This window comes from Chionomys nivalis, chromosome 7 (genome assembly GCF_950005125.1).
Source record: "Chionomys nivalis chromosome 7, mChiNiv1.1, whole genome shotgun sequence".
Classification (NCBI taxonomy): domain Eukaryota; kingdom Metazoa; phylum Chordata; class Mammalia; order Rodentia; family Cricetidae; genus Chionomys; species Chionomys nivalis.
Genome location: NC_080092.1, coordinates 26,403,546 through 26,421,168, shown reverse-complemented (window position 1 = coordinate 26,421,168; position 17,623 = coordinate 26,403,546). Strand labels below are relative to the sequence as shown.

Here is a 17,623-nt window from a genome sequence, read left to right as displayed (position 1 = left end):
TGTGTTAGGATCTGAATTAAGCTCACTAGACTCCAGACTACCCGGCTTTTCTTCTTGAGTTATATAGCAAATCACAGTCAGGTATATTAAACAATCTAAAAATCCCACCCAGAGCATTTGTTAATCCTGAGCAATGGGCTGTTGGGTAATCTCACCCACACAGAAAGATCACAGAAAGTGAACTCTTGAGCCGAGTGCTCGCTCATCTGTTGTGTTTCTTTGAATGAGTTTTGTGAGTTAGTTTCTTTTCTTTTGGCTTTTTTTTTTCTTTTTTTCTTTTTGTAGTAAGTAATCAATATGGTGTTATCTTTCTGGTTTAAAAAATAAATCAGTATTGCCACTAAAAATCTTCAGTTTTATTATTAAAATTACGGCACCATCAAATATAAAATGCTTTAAAAATGTAGTACTAACAGGTCCATCTGATTTTCTCATGTGTTCTCCATTTATTAAACAAAAAAATTAAGGATTTTCATAATATGTATGTAAGCAAAGACAAGGAAAATCTGTGGTCTCTATTAAGAATTCATGTTCCATGCACCACGTTTAGGCTGTTTTCAAGGATCTGTTTCTGCCGCTTGTCCCCCATGGCCAAGTCTTCCCTGAAACCTGCGAGAACTTCCTGCACTGAGAAGTAGGGGCTTCCTGCTGTGGAAAGAGGTCCAGATCAATACTGATGCTGTCACCCTTTCTGAACAGCACCAGTCAGTAGGGGAGAGGTGATAATCAAAGTCTGTCCAGCTCAGGAGAATTATGAGCTAGTTCTTGGGAGTATACGATTTCATTCCAAGGTCAACACTAGCCTATCCACTTGGGAGTCAAAATATGAAAAGGTAAGAATGTAGTTATGAAAATGTGCACAAAACGTTAAATACTAGTGGCAAATAAATACATCTTAATATGCTCTAACAAGCAAACATATATTCAAGATAATACAGCCCTGTTTTATTTAAAAAAAAATAATAAAAAAGAGAAGATCCACATTTTACTTGTGGGTGGGACGGGGCACTTAGCCATCCTTTCAGCAGGATGTCAGATCATCTTCTTGTTTCCATGGGCACCTGAAGGAAACAGTGGCCTTAGCACATGTGACCATTGCTGTTTCACAGGAGCGCCATTTAAACACACCTCTGCTCACTTCTGAACTGATAAACATAATCCTTGGAGAAAGCACAAAGGTTAAGAATGCAAAACAACTCCACATTTCTGTACCATTCCATGCCTGGTAGGCCTGTCCAAACTACTGTTCACATTCAGAAGAAGCTATCGTCAGTGATTCTTCCGCATCGCACTGAGTGCATCCTGCACATGTTCATACCACTTTTCTTCTCACCTCATGCATAAGTTATTGCAGCAGTTTGTTTCTTTTATACATATAAAAATTCTCTAATACCTTTTCTTCCATTCAGTCTACTCTGCCAGTGCCCTGTACAGATGACTGGTTTAGCCACTGCTTTAACATTTACTTCTTAGTGCAGCTTCAAACTCCCATCTTAGCCAGTCCTGATGCTCTTGCTCTGTCAAAGTGGTGCACATCCAAGAAACCAGCAGTCTGTTAATGTCTTTGTGCTGAAATACAATAAACAAAAGGGAGAGAATGTAGTTAAGCACAGGTAACAACATGTGAGAAAAAGAAGCCCACAGATTGTGGGGTCACACCACATTTCTTTTAAATCACGTTGACTTTTTAAATGCAGCCTACTGCCATTCTAGACCAGTAGAAGCATCAGCTGATCAAATTCCATCACACATGGTTATCACCTTATTTCTTTTCTTAGGAATATTTGCAGAATTTTGGCTTTCCTTTTGTTTATGTTTTCAAAGCAGGATTTCTTTTTGTAGCCCTGGCTATCCTGGAACTCATTCTGTAGACCAAGCTGGCCTCAAACTCACAGAGATTCGCCTGCCTCTACCTCCAGAGTGCTGAGGTTAAAGGTGTTCACTACCTTCATTATGTTGTTATTTCTAAGTTACAATACATCAAAATAGTAGAGAGAGATTCCTAGGAAATACCAGCCTTTCCTTAGCACAATGAACCTGTAGTCTCTTTTAAATGTTCTTTTAGAAAGAACTTACCATGTAACTCTGGCTGGTCAGTAACTAATCAAGAACTGCCTGCCTGTGCCTTCCCTGCTCGGATTAAAGATGTGAGCCACCATACCGAGTCCCACCACCCCACTTTCCTTTTTTTTGGGACAGGATCTCTTGTAGCCCAGGATCACCTCAAACTCACTATACAGTCAAGGCTGACCTTGAACCCCTGATCTTCCTTGCCTCTATCTCCTTAAGTGCTGGGATTAAGGTATACACATCATCAAAGCTAGCTGCTCAGTCTTAAGCAAATTCATATACAGAATCAAGTGACATTAAATCAGCTACAGAGCGTAGTATACTATTTACACAAGCCACAAGGAGTCTGGGGGGAGCCTCCCAGAGTCAGACACATCAGAAGGCAAGGAAAGTGCTATTTTGTTACTAGACCACTTCAGTGCACTGACCAGTGCCCCTTATTACACCTGGCCACCCACAAGGCATCCTTCAGTAGACTTCTGAGCAAAGGCAGGAGCCCAGGTACAACTGGCAGACAACATGGCTTATAGGAAGCATTGTCATGCAGCATGGTCAGACTGCCCAACGTTAGCAAACAGCTAGCACAGAAAGAAGTGGGTGCCCACTACCCTCCGGTCCTTAGCTGTGCCCACAAAATCGGAGCTCGAGACACAGGAAAGAAAGATGATCTTCGTTTAGTATTTTTAAACCAAAGATAATACTATTGCAGTGGAATAATAAAACAAACTGAATGCAGAAAGAAGGAAAAGCACTCATCTTTCCTATTATTTAACACATACATCAAAGTCAGATCCCCCCACGGTTTGAAAGACTTGATTTTGTGTTGATTTCCCAGTTTTACCATGGTTCACTGTCCTGGTCATGTAGGCCCTGAGTCAGGGCCTATAAAATAAACTCCACAGAGCATTCTGTCATGTGTCTTTCAAGCAGCAATAAATGACTTCAAGCCAAAATACTGCAAGCCTCAAGGTGAAAGGCCCATGTATTTGTTGCTTCTGAAAAAAAGGATGATTAATGAATGCTGATTTTAATTCAACTTTCTGGAAATAAAATGGCTGGCTAACATGACTGCAATAGTAAGTCACAGACTCATTCACAAAGAACTGAGGAAGTAAATGTACCCTTTTATAAACTTAAGGAGAAAGAGGGTGGGGCAGTGCCCCAACTGTGCCTTTCAAAATCTGGTTTTAATGTAAGGCCTACTGAAGTTCAATTGAAGACCAGAACAAGAAAGCCAATGACTCCTATGAGAAGTATAGAAAGCCAAAGGCTCTATTACCTCAATAGACTATATTAAGGTAGCTACCATGCCTATTGACATAAGAGTCCAAAATTCTTACACAATATTGAATGCCAAATGTCTCACTTTGAACCAGTATCAAGGCTACAGTTCACATGTAACAATACAATTCTCTAGGAGCTCCACAAACAGCAGGTCAAATAACCACGGTATAACCTCTATCCAGAGGACTAAAAATTTTTTCAAAGAAAGCAATAAAAGATAAGTTTAGGAGCTAGAGACATAACTCGGAGGTTAAGAGTACATTATTGTTCTTGCAAAGAACCCAACATCCACATCAGGCAGCTCCCAACTGCCTATAAATCCAATCCAAGGGACTTGAGGCCCTCTTCTGGCTTCCAAGCACACACATCTGGCATATAGTCATACACACTGGCATATAGTCAAGCAAACACACATAAATGAAAATAACAAAACATAAAAAGATAAACTCAAAAGGAATAACCAAAATCCATAAACCTGGGCTGGAGAGATGGCTCAGTGGTTAAGAGCATTGCCTGCTCTTCCAAAGGTCCTGAGTTCAATTCCCAGCAACAACATGATGGCTCACAACCATCTGTAATGAGGCCTGATACCCTCTTCTGGCCTGCAAGCATACATGCAGACAGAATAAATACTGTATACATAATAAATATTTTTAAAAAATCCCTACACCTTTCCCATTTAAGAATCCAAAGTTAAACAATTTTATACACTATCCATTAAGTCATCTATAGAACTAGATTACAACCACATTCTGATGCTATCTTACCATGCCTCTAAAGTTCTGACTCACCTTATACAAATGACAATGAGTTTTAAGATATACTTACTAAGCACAAGCATACACGTTTCTCTCTTTTTCTTTTTAGAGACATGGCCTCACTATGTAGACCTGGCTATATTGGAACTCCTTAGGTAGAACAGGCTGACCTTAAACTTGAGATCTGCCTGCCCCTCCTCCAGAGTACTGAGATTAAAGTCGTGCACCACCCCACAATAAGCCCCCACATACATATTCTTTTTTCTTTTCAAGACAGGGTCTTACTATGTATCCCTGGCTGTCCTGAAACTCAGAGATCGCCTGCCTCTGCCTCCCAAGTGCTGGGATTAAAGCGTGATCCAGCATGCCCGGCCACGTTCATATTCTTACACATTCTTTTTTCTCTCTTTAAAGGCAGATTCTCGGTTTCCCCAGGCTATCCTCAGACTCACTAGAGTAGATGAGGATGATCTTGAGCTTCTGGCCTTCCTGCCTCCACCTTCTGAGTGCAAGGTTGGCATGCATGACTATGTCTGGTTTACTCAGAACTTGGTGGAGGCAGACAAAGACACTCTACCCACTGAGTCACATTCCCATCCCCTATAGTCCTATACATACAGTAGTAACTAACAAAGAAGTTAAAGTGACAAAGATTGAAACTGAAAAACTAGCCAAGTCCCTGCTTTCCAGGAACCATCAGTTGCCACCTAACATAAGCCTACAATGTACCTATTTGATTCTCACCACAAGGCTACTCTCAATATAGATACTAACAGAAGGCTCTACTCTAGAAAACTCACTTTTAGTTCCTAGAAATGATTACCTAGAGGAAGTACACCCAACTACCAAGGTCAATGAAAACTAATAAATCTTTTGAAGCCTAGCCTAATCTACTTCAGGGATGTGGGTAAGTGATGATGCGGTGCCCTCTTCACTTTGTGGCAGGGCTTAAGACAGACAGACCTGCCCGCTTCACTGTTAACTTCAATGCTCCCAGTCTGAATCCACAGTGGTCTGTCAGACACTGTAAGGGAGCAGCAGGACTCGTCACTGTCTGATGTAATAGCTGCCATTTGTTGAGACCTATGGTAGAAAAAACCAAGTTAACAAAAATAGAGCAGTCAGTTGAGATCTTTTTAATCCATCTTACAAAAAATTTAAAAAAAAAATAAGACCAAAATTAATTTAAACTTCCTAATGGATTTATTCTGGAGAACTTGCCAGCTTCCAACAACAAAGCTCTGGTACTGCAGAGCTTCATAGCCATGTGGGTACCCCAGGCATGGCCAGGAGAGGGCACTCTTGTATGCACATCCCATTAGATGCAGAATGCAACATGGCAAGGTGTCCTCCAATAAGCCTATAAATGGAAGAGGAAATGCTATTTTATGTCCCTGAGCACAAAAAAAAAGAAAGAAAGAAGGGAGGGAGGGAGGGAGGGAGGGAGGGAGGGAGGGAGGGAGGGAGGGAGGAAGGAAGGAAGGAAGGAAGGAAGGAAGGAAGCAAGGAAGGAAGGAAGGAAGGAAGGAAGGAAGGAAAAACAAAAAGTTTACTAACACTAGCCTGTTCTTGGAGTCTTGACCTGGACAGTTCAGAGCCTGATGTTTTCACCTCCCGCATATTACATCATTCAGAAGCTCAAAGACCATCACAAGCCCTTTCTGCTTGAGTGTTAATGATCGCCCTTGCATAGCTTCAGCTTCTAACTGGCTGAGAACAAGTTTTATTAACATGATAAATTTTCTGAGAACAGAACCTTAAGTGTTGAGCAGAATTCAAATAAAAGACTACTATATTAAGGCTGTTGTTTTGCTTTGAGGCGGGGACTTAAACTACAGGCTGGGGTTGGCCGAGAACTCTGTTGCCCTGGCTAGCCTCAAACTTCTAGCTTGGTTTTCTAGGTGCTGGGATTACAGGCATGAGCCAGAAAATCCTGCTATAAGTTTTATATTTTAAAGGTATTTGGTTGCGTGCGTACTTCTATCAGCACAGACAGCTCTGGGACCATTCTATTATTTACTTTTATAATTCATAATCAGAGCCAGGTGGTGGTGGTGGTACATGACTTTAATCCCAGCACTCAGGAGACAGAGGCAGGTAGATCTCTGTGAGTTTGAGGTCAGACTAATCTACAAAGTGAGTTCCAAGATAGGGATACACTGAGAAAACCTGTCTTGAAAAACTTTTTTAAAATTCACAATCAGGCAGGGCATGGTTATGCATAGCCTTAAATCTCAGCAGAAGCAAAGGCAGGTGGATCCCTAACATAGCAAGTTGCAGCACAGCCAGAGCTACGTAGTGAGGCCTTGTCTCAATAAATTAATTAAAATTCCAGATCAGAAGCAGTAAAGTTGTAAATTATAAAAATTTCTAAAGTAAGCTGTCCTACCATGAAAAGCCCAATGTATAAATACAATTACCTCTGAATTCTAGTTTAGAGGAAAATAATTCTTTAAAATGAGGTTCAATAGTAAGGTTTTACATGGGAGTCTGAGTACACTGTTAACTAAAGGAACAGCAACTACACAGGAAAAAAGGAGCCAGCACACTAAAGCTTGTTCTGGGAAATGTCTATCATGGATCAACTTCCAGCCACCACCTAAGCGGACAGTGGGCAGATGCTGAGGGAGTTACCCCCTCCCCCCACGGTGAGTGTGTGTTTCTTGAAACAGGGTCTATGTGACTCTGGCTATCCTGAAACTTGCTATGTAGACCAGGTTGGCCCAGAACTCAGGTACATGTGCTTCTAGCTCACAAGTGCTGGGATTAAAGGTGTGCACCACCATGCTAAACCAGTCAGTTTTGTCTAAGGGTAAAGCCCTATTAAGTCAACCATGCTCCAGTGGTGGACATCAAGGGTTATAGTAAAAAATACATTAAAAAAGAGGACATGAAGTTGGTGGGTGGATCTGGCAGCAGTTAGGGGGAGAAGCAGATAAGACCAAAACAGTATGAATTCCTCAAAGATTTTTGTGTTTGAGCATTTTGTCTACACATACGAGCACTACATGTCTGCCTAGTGCCCATGGAAATCTAAAGGCGGCATGAGATCCCCTAGAACTGGAGTTAGTATGGGTGCTGAGAAACAAACCCAGGTCTTCTGCAAGAGCAACTGAGCTATCTCTCCAGCCTCAAATAACCATATTTTTACAAAATAATTGATTTTATGTAAACAGATCAGGGATGAGTTCACCTTTCCTACTGCAGCTTTTAACATGCTACATAAAACCTCAGCATGTCAATTTCAATACAGTCTGCCTGGAGCATGGTGCTAATACTGCAGATGAGCTTCCCCTCAATACTTTCAGGGTCTTCAAATTTTCTTTGGAAACTTAGCACCCATGTAGAATATCTACTAAGAAGAGCCAAGGAACCCTGCCTAAGACACAATAAAGGGAAAGATACCCCACTGCAATGAAAAGGCAGCAATTTCAAGTTCAGAGTTCCTTGTTTTGTCCTCTAAAATAAATCCTACATGTGACAATAATGCTCTCATTGATCAAGATGCCAATCAGAAGAGGATAAGTACACAATTCCCCTGTAGAGTCAAGGAAAGGAGGAACAGGAGGCCATACTTAGTGCAAATCAGGACTGAAAAAGTAAAAGTTTCTGACTATATGTATGTACCCACGATTCCATTAAATACTCATTATAAATTCCAATACAAGTATGATGCAATGTGAGCAAGAAGGAAATGCAGAAGAGACATTCTAGTTTTTGACCAGTTACTGATTACATGTCTGAGCTTTAGACAAACTGCACACAGTTCTTCCCAGTATACTTGGACTCACATCAAGATGTGCCACTCCCAGACAGATCCTTCACTAAAACACAAAGTGGAGGGAGAAGGACTGACCATACATTTGTAATCAACAACATCTCAAAATTAACATGAGTAACAATGACTATCCTCTGGGAAATATGACCACAGCACACCTAGATTAAAGCCAGGTGTTGCCCTCCTAAATCTCCTACTCAATTTATGTGTACACTGAAGTCCACTCTTCGCCATTTGTTAAAATATTAAGAGTATACAGAAGCTGTGCAGACCGGCCAACCTAAAAGGTAACAAGTGCAGCTTGTAGCTCCTTTGTAAGTCCCAGCAGGGCTCTGTTCATAGACGCCCAAGCTCAGATTCTTCTCTTACCTCTGGAAAGAACGTGAAATGTGCAAGGCTTTGAAAGTGGTGACTGATTACATGTCTGAGTCAGTCCTCATTCATTTATAAGTAGAGATCATTTCTTCTGTGTGCATACATACACAAAACCCTATATGTGCAGGTCAGAGGACAATTTGCAGTTGTCGATTCTCTCCTCCTACCTTGTCCCCAGAGATCAATTCAGACTGTCAGATTTGGCAGCAAGCTCCTTTACCTACTGCACCATCTTGCCAGCCCTGGATGAGAATTTCTACTTATACCTATGCTTACTCTAAGCAGAATGAGAGAGTACTAGATAGTCTTGAGGTGTGTTAAGTTAAATATGATACTATAATGAACTTTAACCATAGTTTCTATACCTCAAAATCCCATCACCTCCAACAGTTAGTATCCATGAATGCCTCCTGTTTTTTGCAAAAAATGTAGAATTTGTCTTCACGTCTCTAGAGCTGGGCATAGTGGTACAGGCCTACAATCCTGATACTTCAAGTCAGAAGCCAGCGTTGGATTCCCTGGAACTGGAGTTCCAGGCTGTGTGAGCTGCCTGATGTGGGTTCTGGGGATAGTATGTACTTTCACCTGCTGACCATCTGTCCAACCTCCATTATCAACATAAGTCAAATGGCTCCATTATTGACAAAAGTTATCCAAAATTATTAAATTGTTACTAATTGGAGATTATTTTAACTAAAAATTCTTTAATAGGCAAATGTAGTCACATTAATACACCTTTTACAAAGGCACAGCTGCAGTTCTTAAGTATAATGCATATTAACAAGGCTAGCTAGAGAATCTCCCCATGTAGGACAAGCAAGGAATCCTGGAAACAAGCATTCCTATTCTCAGCAAATTTAAAATTCTATTAAAAATACAGATTATAAATCACTCTTCAATCCCAGCATTTGTGAGCTAAAGCAAGACTGTCCTGTGGGCTAGAAACCAGCCCGGGCTGGAGTGACCTAGTTTCAAAAAACCAAAATGAGGGGGAAAAAAAGCAAAACAAACAAACAAAAAACATGCAAATTACAGATGGACAGTGGTCACGGTTGCACAATACAAACATACTTAACATCCTTTAAATTAACTGCCCAACTGGGGGCTGAAGAGAAGGCTCAGAGTTCCAAAAGCTTGTAGCTCATTTCTGAGCACCTACATCAGTTGGCTCACAATGACTTACATCAGCAGTTCCAGGGTCACTAACACCCTCCCTCTTTTAGCCTCTGCAGGCACTGTACCTGTGGCACACGCGCGCGCGCGCACACACACACACACACACACACACACACACTAGTTTTTAAAAATGTACAATTAGGGCTGGAGATATGGTTCAGCGGTTAAGAGCACTGAATGCTCTTCTAGAGGACCAGGGTTCAATTCCCAGCACCCACATGGCACCCAGCTCACAACTGTCTATAACTCCAAGATCCGACAACCTCACATAGACATACACACAGGCAAAACACCAACGCACATTAAATACAAATATATAAATGACTTTTAAATTTTTTAAATTGTACAATTAAAATGATTTTAAGATGGAAGGCAGGCACCACATATGGTCTACATAGCAAGGCTACACAATGAGAACCTATCTAATAATAAAAAAAAAAAAAAAGACTTTAGACTATGATCCAAATACTCAGTTGGCTGAGGCAGAAGGATCACTGCATGTTCAATCAGCCTGGACTACATAACCACATAACAAAATCTTTTAAGAAGCAAGTAGCCCCCCAAATGGTAAATTTCTAGTCATGTCTATTTAAATATGTATAAAAATATAATTCATTTTAATGAGACAGTTGTTTTTAACTAAAGATGTGGGAAAAATAAAGGAGGAAAATCCAAGCTGGGGTACACTACAAGGGCAAGCACCACAAAGACAAATTTAGATAGTGCCCCCTTTTGACTATAGATTAAACTTAGAATCAATTATCATGGGAAAAATATCCAAATACTCTGTAAAAACTATAATAAATCATTTATCACTGTGATCTTTTAATTAATGTAATTGTGACTGAATATAATAATCATACCTAACCTGTAGAAACACAGTAAGAGTCTTTCAAGAACTAGGTGGAAATTGTAAACACAGCTTGGCCATTGTCTCCTGGCAGGAAATGGGATGGCAGGAAAACATTAGTTTTCAATTCCAGATATTACATTAGAGTGTTAATAGCTATATTAGCACAGCTCCAAAGCAAACACTGAACTTGTCCCTTCTTAGAAAATGACCTTCACAGTCAGGTGGTGGTAGTGCATGCTTTTAATCCCAGCACTCAGGAGGCAGAGGCAGGCGGATTTCTGAGTTTGAGGCCAGCCTAGTCTACAAAGCAAGTTCCAGGACAGCTTTGGCACTTACACAGAGAAACTGTATCTCAAAAAAAAAAAAAAAACAAGAAAGGAAGGAAGGAAGGAAAAGAAATGGAGGGAGGAGCCGGGCGGTGGTGGCACATGCCTTTAATCCCAGCACTTGGGAGGCAGAGGCAGGCAGATCTCTGTGAGTTCGAGGCCAGCCTGGTCTACAAGAGCTAGTTCCAGGACAGGAACCAAAAGCTACGGAGAAACCCTGTCTCGAAAATCCAGAAAAAAAAAAGAATGGAGGAAGGGAAGGAGGAAGAGAAGAGAGGAAGAAAGGGAAGGAGAAAGAAACAAAAATATCTTTACTATCCCTGGCCAATTTCCTATTGGAAACTACCACGTAGAACTAAAACCTTCATTACTAATTTTTCTAGAAGCCGGGCGGTGGTGGCGCACGCCTTTAATCCCAGCACTCGGGAGGCAGAGGCAGGCGGATCTCTGTGAGTTCGAGGCCAGCCTGGTCTACAAGAGCTAGTTCCAGGACAGGAACCAAAAGCTTCAGAGAAACCCTGTCTCGAAAAATCAGAAAACAAACAAACAAACAAACTAATTTTTCTAGAGATAGCAGTTTGCCACCATTTCAGCACAAACCATAGAACATTCACAAATTAGATGAGAAAATCTAACTTCACGTGTATACTATAAATTTCTGATTTCTGCTCAGTTATTCAGTACAGGACAACTGGCCCTTTGCAATATCTGAACATGCGTTCTTTCAATAACCAACTTTAGAAGGGCACAGCCTTTCTTAATGGGGTAAAACTCAGACCCATGAAAGCTAATTTCATATCAGTTCCATGTTGCCTGCCTACAATGTCTTCAGACTTAAGTTCCTGTTTGCTTCACTTGGTACTAAGTTACGATCACCATCACTAACATTTTGTCCCCAGCCACATGTTGGTGCATACCTATAATCCCAACACAGAAGAGCCCAAGGTTAGCCTAGGTTATATAATGACTTTTGGGATATCCTGTACTATGCAATAAGATCCTGCTCCAAAATTAGAAAGGAAGGAAGGAGGAAAAGAAGGAAAGGAGGTAAGGGAAAAGGAGAGAGAGAGAGAGAGTGCAAAATCCATCAGGAGACTGGAGATGATGAAGCTGTTAGTAGAGTCCCTGGCTAGTACAAAGAAAAATCTGAGCCGGGCGGTGGTGGCGCACGCCTTTAATCCTAGCACTCGGGAGGCAGAGGCAGGCGGATCTCTGGGAGTTCGAGGCCAGCCTGGTCTACAGAGCTAGTTCCAGGACAGGCACCAAAGCTACAGAGAAACCCTGTCTCGAAAAACCAAAAAAAAAAAAAAAAAAAAAAAGAAGAAAAATCTGAGTTCAAACCCCATCACCACAAAAACTGTGTGTAGTGGTGAACACCTGAAATCCCAGCGTGAAAGATGGAGGCAGGAAGATCAAGAAGTTGGAGGCCAGCCTAGGATACATGAAACAAAACATTTAGGGAGAAATCATCCAAGTCACAGATTTCAGACTAGTGAATCCTAGTCCCCAACTCCTTCTCAGGACTCTCTTACATGTCTCCTGTTCTCTGGGAATAAACTAGGACGGAATAAACCTCTCTTCTATTCAAACCATCAGTCTGCTTCTTGTTTTCCAAATTCTAAAAAATGAAAAGGAAAACATACTTTTGAGGTATTAAATTTCTAAAGACACCTTTTTTTTATTAAATTTTTTTCATTTATTTTACATACCATCCAGTCTCCTCATCCCCCGTCACTCCTCTGTTTAGAAAGGAGCAGGCCTCCCATGGGAGTCAACAAGGCATGTCACATCACTTTGAGGCAGAACCAAGCTCCTTGCCCTGCATCAAGGCTGGATGAGGCATCCCTGGTTCCAAAAACCCACCAGGGACAGGTCCTGATTCCACTGCTAGAGACCCCACAAACAGACCAATCTACACAATTGGAAAGACCATTTTTACAACTTTCTCACTTGTTTCTGAGCTTGCTCATCCTTGCCTGTTAGCCAATTTTCTTACAATGGAGATTTTGTCTAAGTCGATTTTCTCTCCACAAGGAGAAAACAAGCCAAACCAAATATGCCCACTTGAGTTATCGCCATACAAAAAGTGCCCTTTATCTTCTCAGAGAAAACTTAGTATCTCCACTTGCAATAGATACTAGTCAGTCACCTGGCTTGAAAAACTCTATTGGAATATTTAAAAAAAAAAAAAAAAGTCTCTCGTTATATAGTCTAGAACTCACTCTGTAGACCAGGATGGCTTCAAACTCAGAGATGATCAGCCTGCTAGAATTAAGGTGTGCACTAGCACACACACAGTCAAATACATTAGTTTATGTTTGCCTGGGCAATCTCAAACTCATCAAATCCTCCTGCCTCCATCTCCCAAATGCTAGGAACAATAGAACACACCACTACACCTAGCTGAATGTTAATTACATACTCCACAATCACAGACTGTATTTCCCTTGCAGCTTCTAAAATAGCACAAATAGTTTATTCATCAAGATACACTCGCCAAAGCATCTGACTATATTAACCACACCTACTTTCAAAGTCACTATTACAACAAAACAGCCCAGATCACTACACAAGCTTTAAAATTGCATTTTAGGTGACTCTTGCTTAAATCAATTTTTCAAAGAGATCCAAATAAATAAGTACTTTAATCTAAAACAAATACTCCGAAAACCTAAAAAGTTATTTCTCTTGTAAGCCCTCTATCACATGGTGAACTTTTGGCCTGTCATAATCGGATCATTTTAAACAGTTTCTGTTTGCAGGAAAGAATATGCATCTTTTTGTTTTATTGTGTGTTTATTAAAATCAAAAAGCATTGACTGAGTTCCCCCAAAAAATTTCTCATTTTTTCCCCAAAAATAATCAGGTATAAAGCTTAAGGAAGTTAATTTCCAAATTTCATTAATCTTTATTTTTAATTCCATAGTAACTAATATATCTCTCACTGGATTACTTTAGAAATCCACAAAAAAGTTTACCTTTTTATATTTCAATAAGTACCAAACTGAAATTATACCAAATTTAAAAAACAAAAATTAAAAAAAAAAAAAAAAGCTTGAAAGCAAGGTACTTTTTGCAATCACTCTGCCCCCACAGGCAGTGAGACTACTTTCCCAGCATATGGGAGGCAGAAGCAGAGGCATGACTCTGAGCTTGAGGTCAGCCTGGCCAGCCACGGTGACATAGTGAAACTCTCTCTCAAAAAAAAACAAACAAACAAAAAAAAAAACTTAATAAAATAGGATTACTAGCCCCAAAGGCAGTGATATCTGAGGCAGAAGACCAAACAGAGCAAACAACTACAATTTGCTAATTTTCAAAAAAAAAAAAAAAAGGTAATTTATCAAGGCTAAAATTGAAAAAAAATTAAAAGCAGTCATGAAGTTGGTGGGAACTAGAATTCAATCAGGTGACATTACTACAGAGCCTCACTATAGCTCTTGCTATTTGAATTTTACCTATTCTCTGATAACATTCCCTGACAGGGCAAATAGAAAACTAAATCTGATTTCTCACCTTTTCTAATCACTATAACAAAGAATAATTTTCTACTATTTTGAAACTGTTCAAAGCTTTTTGAGAAACACACACAAATAATTTGGATTTAGTTGATTTTATTTAGCTTTTTTTTACATTCCAATGCATTACACAATTACATTTCTCATTTTCTAACCTGCAAACAGATTACCTTAAACGGAAATGCTTCTTAAAAATTATCAAATTAGATACATTCAAAATGCAACAATTACACATGACATTAGTTCACAAAGTGTAAATCACTAGGGCACTGTCCTAAGAATTTAGGACCAGCCAGTCAGGAGAAATCTGACCAAATATACACTATTCACATACCCCAAATAAAACCTATCTAAACTTCCCAACCAAAAGTCTGAAAGTTTGTTTATGTTCCCACTGGACAAGAGTGGTAACTCAGGCCTGTCCAGGCTTTATAGTTTTAATCCCAAATACTGGACAATGCATATAGCCTGGTCTATAACTAAACAGCAAGCATTCGAATGTCATAGCAGGCACCTCAGTTTGTCAAACACCCAATATCAAACTTATATACCATTATGTGCATAGAAAGTCTTCTAAGTGTTCAGTAATTATTAAACAAGTAGTCATTAAATATTCACTGTTCCCCAGCTCACCAGCCCTTACGAAAACCCCAAATATGCAACCCGTGTCACATGGTGACAGGCAATAGTTTATATATGTGTGTATATATACAATAAGTACAAATGGCAAATAACAGTCGCTGCAAAAATTCAATTTCATTTGAGGCTATGGCCACTATGCCTTAGGATGGTTTTAGATTTCAAATTTGGAAAATACTGCTAAAAATCTCACTTCCTTAAGAGAGAATTTGATAGAATGTTCAGTTTCAAGCTTCTTAGTCTAAAAATGGCTATATACGTATAAAAAGCCAAGTGAGTGCAATTTCTTTCCAGTTTGGTCATGTTAGCTGGTGGAAACAATTCCTAACTAACCAGGGACCTGCGGCTGCTCCAGTGGTTCTCGCCTACCTTACTCTCCATGTTCACGTTTCAAACTGTGTCAACAAAGCCCGCACTTCAGGGGTCAGCTGCTTAGCAGCCTTAGCTGCCTCTGTGATAGCCCTGCGATACAGACCCTTTCTCTTCTTATTAAAGCGTAACTGGAAGTTCTCTAGAAAGGGGGAGAGTTGTGAAAGAGCAAGGAGAGATGTTGTTGGAGATGCAAACCATGAGATACGGGCCTCCTGTCGGGCTAAAAGGCCATTATCTTTCCGGCTTACAGTGATGGTAAGAATTCGGGCTGGCCACCATGGGAAGCCATATATCTTGGCCCAAACAATGTCCCCTACACATATGGTCCTCCCATCTGGTGTGATACATTTAGAGACATTTTTGGAAAAGATTTCCATTTTCAAGGAATTACTGAGGCTTTTCTCTTCCCTTGAAGAGGAGGAAGTGGAAGAAGTGGGAGGTGCACGCACACTGCCTGGAGGAAAAACAAAGCTCTCAGAAGAGCTATACTCAGAGTTGGAGGATTTCAAATCATCCATGCTATCAATGCTACACACTGAAGCACCGGAAGAGTCAGATTTCTCTTGATTTAGGGTCAGGTAAACAGAGATATTGTTTTTGCTGCCCTTTTTGCCCACCGTCTGCAGTTCCTCCTGCTCACCAGGCACATACACTTCGCTGGTGTCCTGAACCTCACTGGCGGCCTCTTGCGGGCCTTCTGAGGGACTCTGCTTTTCTGAAGGGGCCTCACCTGCTGAGCGGGTGGAGGTGCAGCGAGACTGCGGCTTAGGGGCCAGCTTGCCACTCCGAATTTTCTCCAGTCCTGTCTTCAGAGAAGAGTCATTTTCTTCATTCCTGTACCTTTGCGGTTTTAAACGCACTCGAGGTGGGAGGGAACCTGAGCTAGGATTCTGATAGCGCCGTGTGAAATGGACTTTCGGGTGGGTGTTTTTGGAAGTAGAGGTTTCACTCTGCTTCTTCTGTGCCTTTTCTTTGGCAATTTTCAATACTTCCCGAGCTTTTGCATGATCCATGTTCTTGCTCTGGAGCACTTTCTTGGTACTTAACTGAGCTTTTGACGTGTTTGCCTGAGCAGAAACTTTGACTACTCTGCCTCTGCTGTGAGCAATATTGGAAACCCTCACCACAGCGTTTCTTCTCTGGCTTTCATTTTGGTTTTTCCCATCCACTTTATGGTCAGTTTTCAGTTTTTTGTTCACAGTAGCTACACTGTCATTTCTCCGTTTTTTATCTTCATACCTAGAAGAGTCACTGCTACCTTTCCTAATTTCCTTCTTTTCTGCAACAACACTGTTTTTACACTTATCACACAGGACTTGCCTGGGCCGTAGCTTAATCGCATTCATTATTGAAGTGGGTTCTTCCCTGTACATTTTTCGTTTGGGTCGCTTAATTTTCCGAGGAGGTGGCTGAGGTATTGATTGGTTATATGTGTCCCTGATAAACAAGGGGGGAGGATAAGGTGCTCCTTCGTGGAAGAGAGGAGGTGGCTTGGAAGTCCACAGGTGCTCAGGAGGAGGGACTGGAGAAAGGTTATCGGGAACAGCACCATTCACTTCCCGTTTGACTTCTATCCCTTCTTGGAATGTGTTACTTTGGAGCTGCATGGCGTCCGGTTTATCCTTATATTCCCTTTTGGGAAATACTGTCACAGGGATCCCATGGGGCCCAAACCTTTAAGGAAATGGAAGAACAAAAGAAAGCTAGTGAGTTTCATCTGTAACTCAACGTCTGAAACATAATCAACTTAGTATCTATACAACAAAAATCAAAAATATACCATTGCTTTCTCCAAAGCAACAAAAATCTCCACTTCTTTTGGTTCTATATTTTAGAGAAAACCAGAAATAATCCAAATGGTTACCCTAAACAATACCAGAATAGTTGGCTTTACTTACAATAGACCTTTCTGCTATCAGACAGGTTAATATGAAATGCCATGTGGTATTATACTCACTGAAGCATGGACATTTTTCAGTAAATGCAGCCATACTTCAGATATAATCACTTTCCTTTGGCCTAACTTCTCTCAAAAGCTTAGTAAAAGCCAGGCGGTGGTGGCGCACGCCTTTAATCCCAGCACTCGGTAGGCAGAGACAGGTGGATCTCTGTGAGTTCGAGGCCAGCCTGGTCTACAAAAGCAAATTCCAGAACAGGCCCCAAAGCTACAGAGAAACCCTGTCTCGAAAAACAACAACAACAACAAAAAAAAAAAAGCTTAATAAAAAACAGTGGTGGTGGTGGCACCTGTCTGTAATTCCCACACTCAAGAGGCTAAGGCAGGATGATCTCAAGTTCCAGGCCAATTTGAAAAGAACAGAATTTAGATATTCAAATTATTTCCAATTCTGACAGGAATAGAGCTGTGTGGTTTAAAAGTTTGTCTTTTATTATTTGCATGTATGTGTGTTCTGGTTGCATAAATATCTATATGTACCATGAGTGCAGTACCTTCAGAAGCCAGAAGAGAGTCC

The 17,623-nt window shown here is 40.7% G+C and overlaps 1 protein-coding gene across 5 annotated transcripts in view; it reads right to left on the bottom strand.

Annotated features, from left to right (window-relative positions):
- Positions 1 to 423: 423 nt before the first annotated feature.
- Pwwp2a (PWWP domain containing 2A) overlaps positions 424 to 17,623 on the bottom strand; it is a 42,356-nt gene continuing 25,156 nt past the window's right edge. For 3 of the 5 annotated variants that reach the window (XM_057775373.1, XM_057775376.1, XM_057775375.1), the window contains one exon: positions 14,367 to 16,823. In XM_057775373.1, coding sequence (XP_057631356.1) covers positions 15,161 to 16,823 — 1,663 coding nt within the window. In that variant the 3' untranslated portion in view covers positions 14,367 to 15,160. Of the gene's footprint in view, positions 1,570 to 5,075; positions 5,196 to 14,366; positions 16,824 to 17,623 lie in introns of those variants that run through there. The other 2 variants (XM_057775374.1, XM_057775377.1) reach the window with 2 other exon arrangements.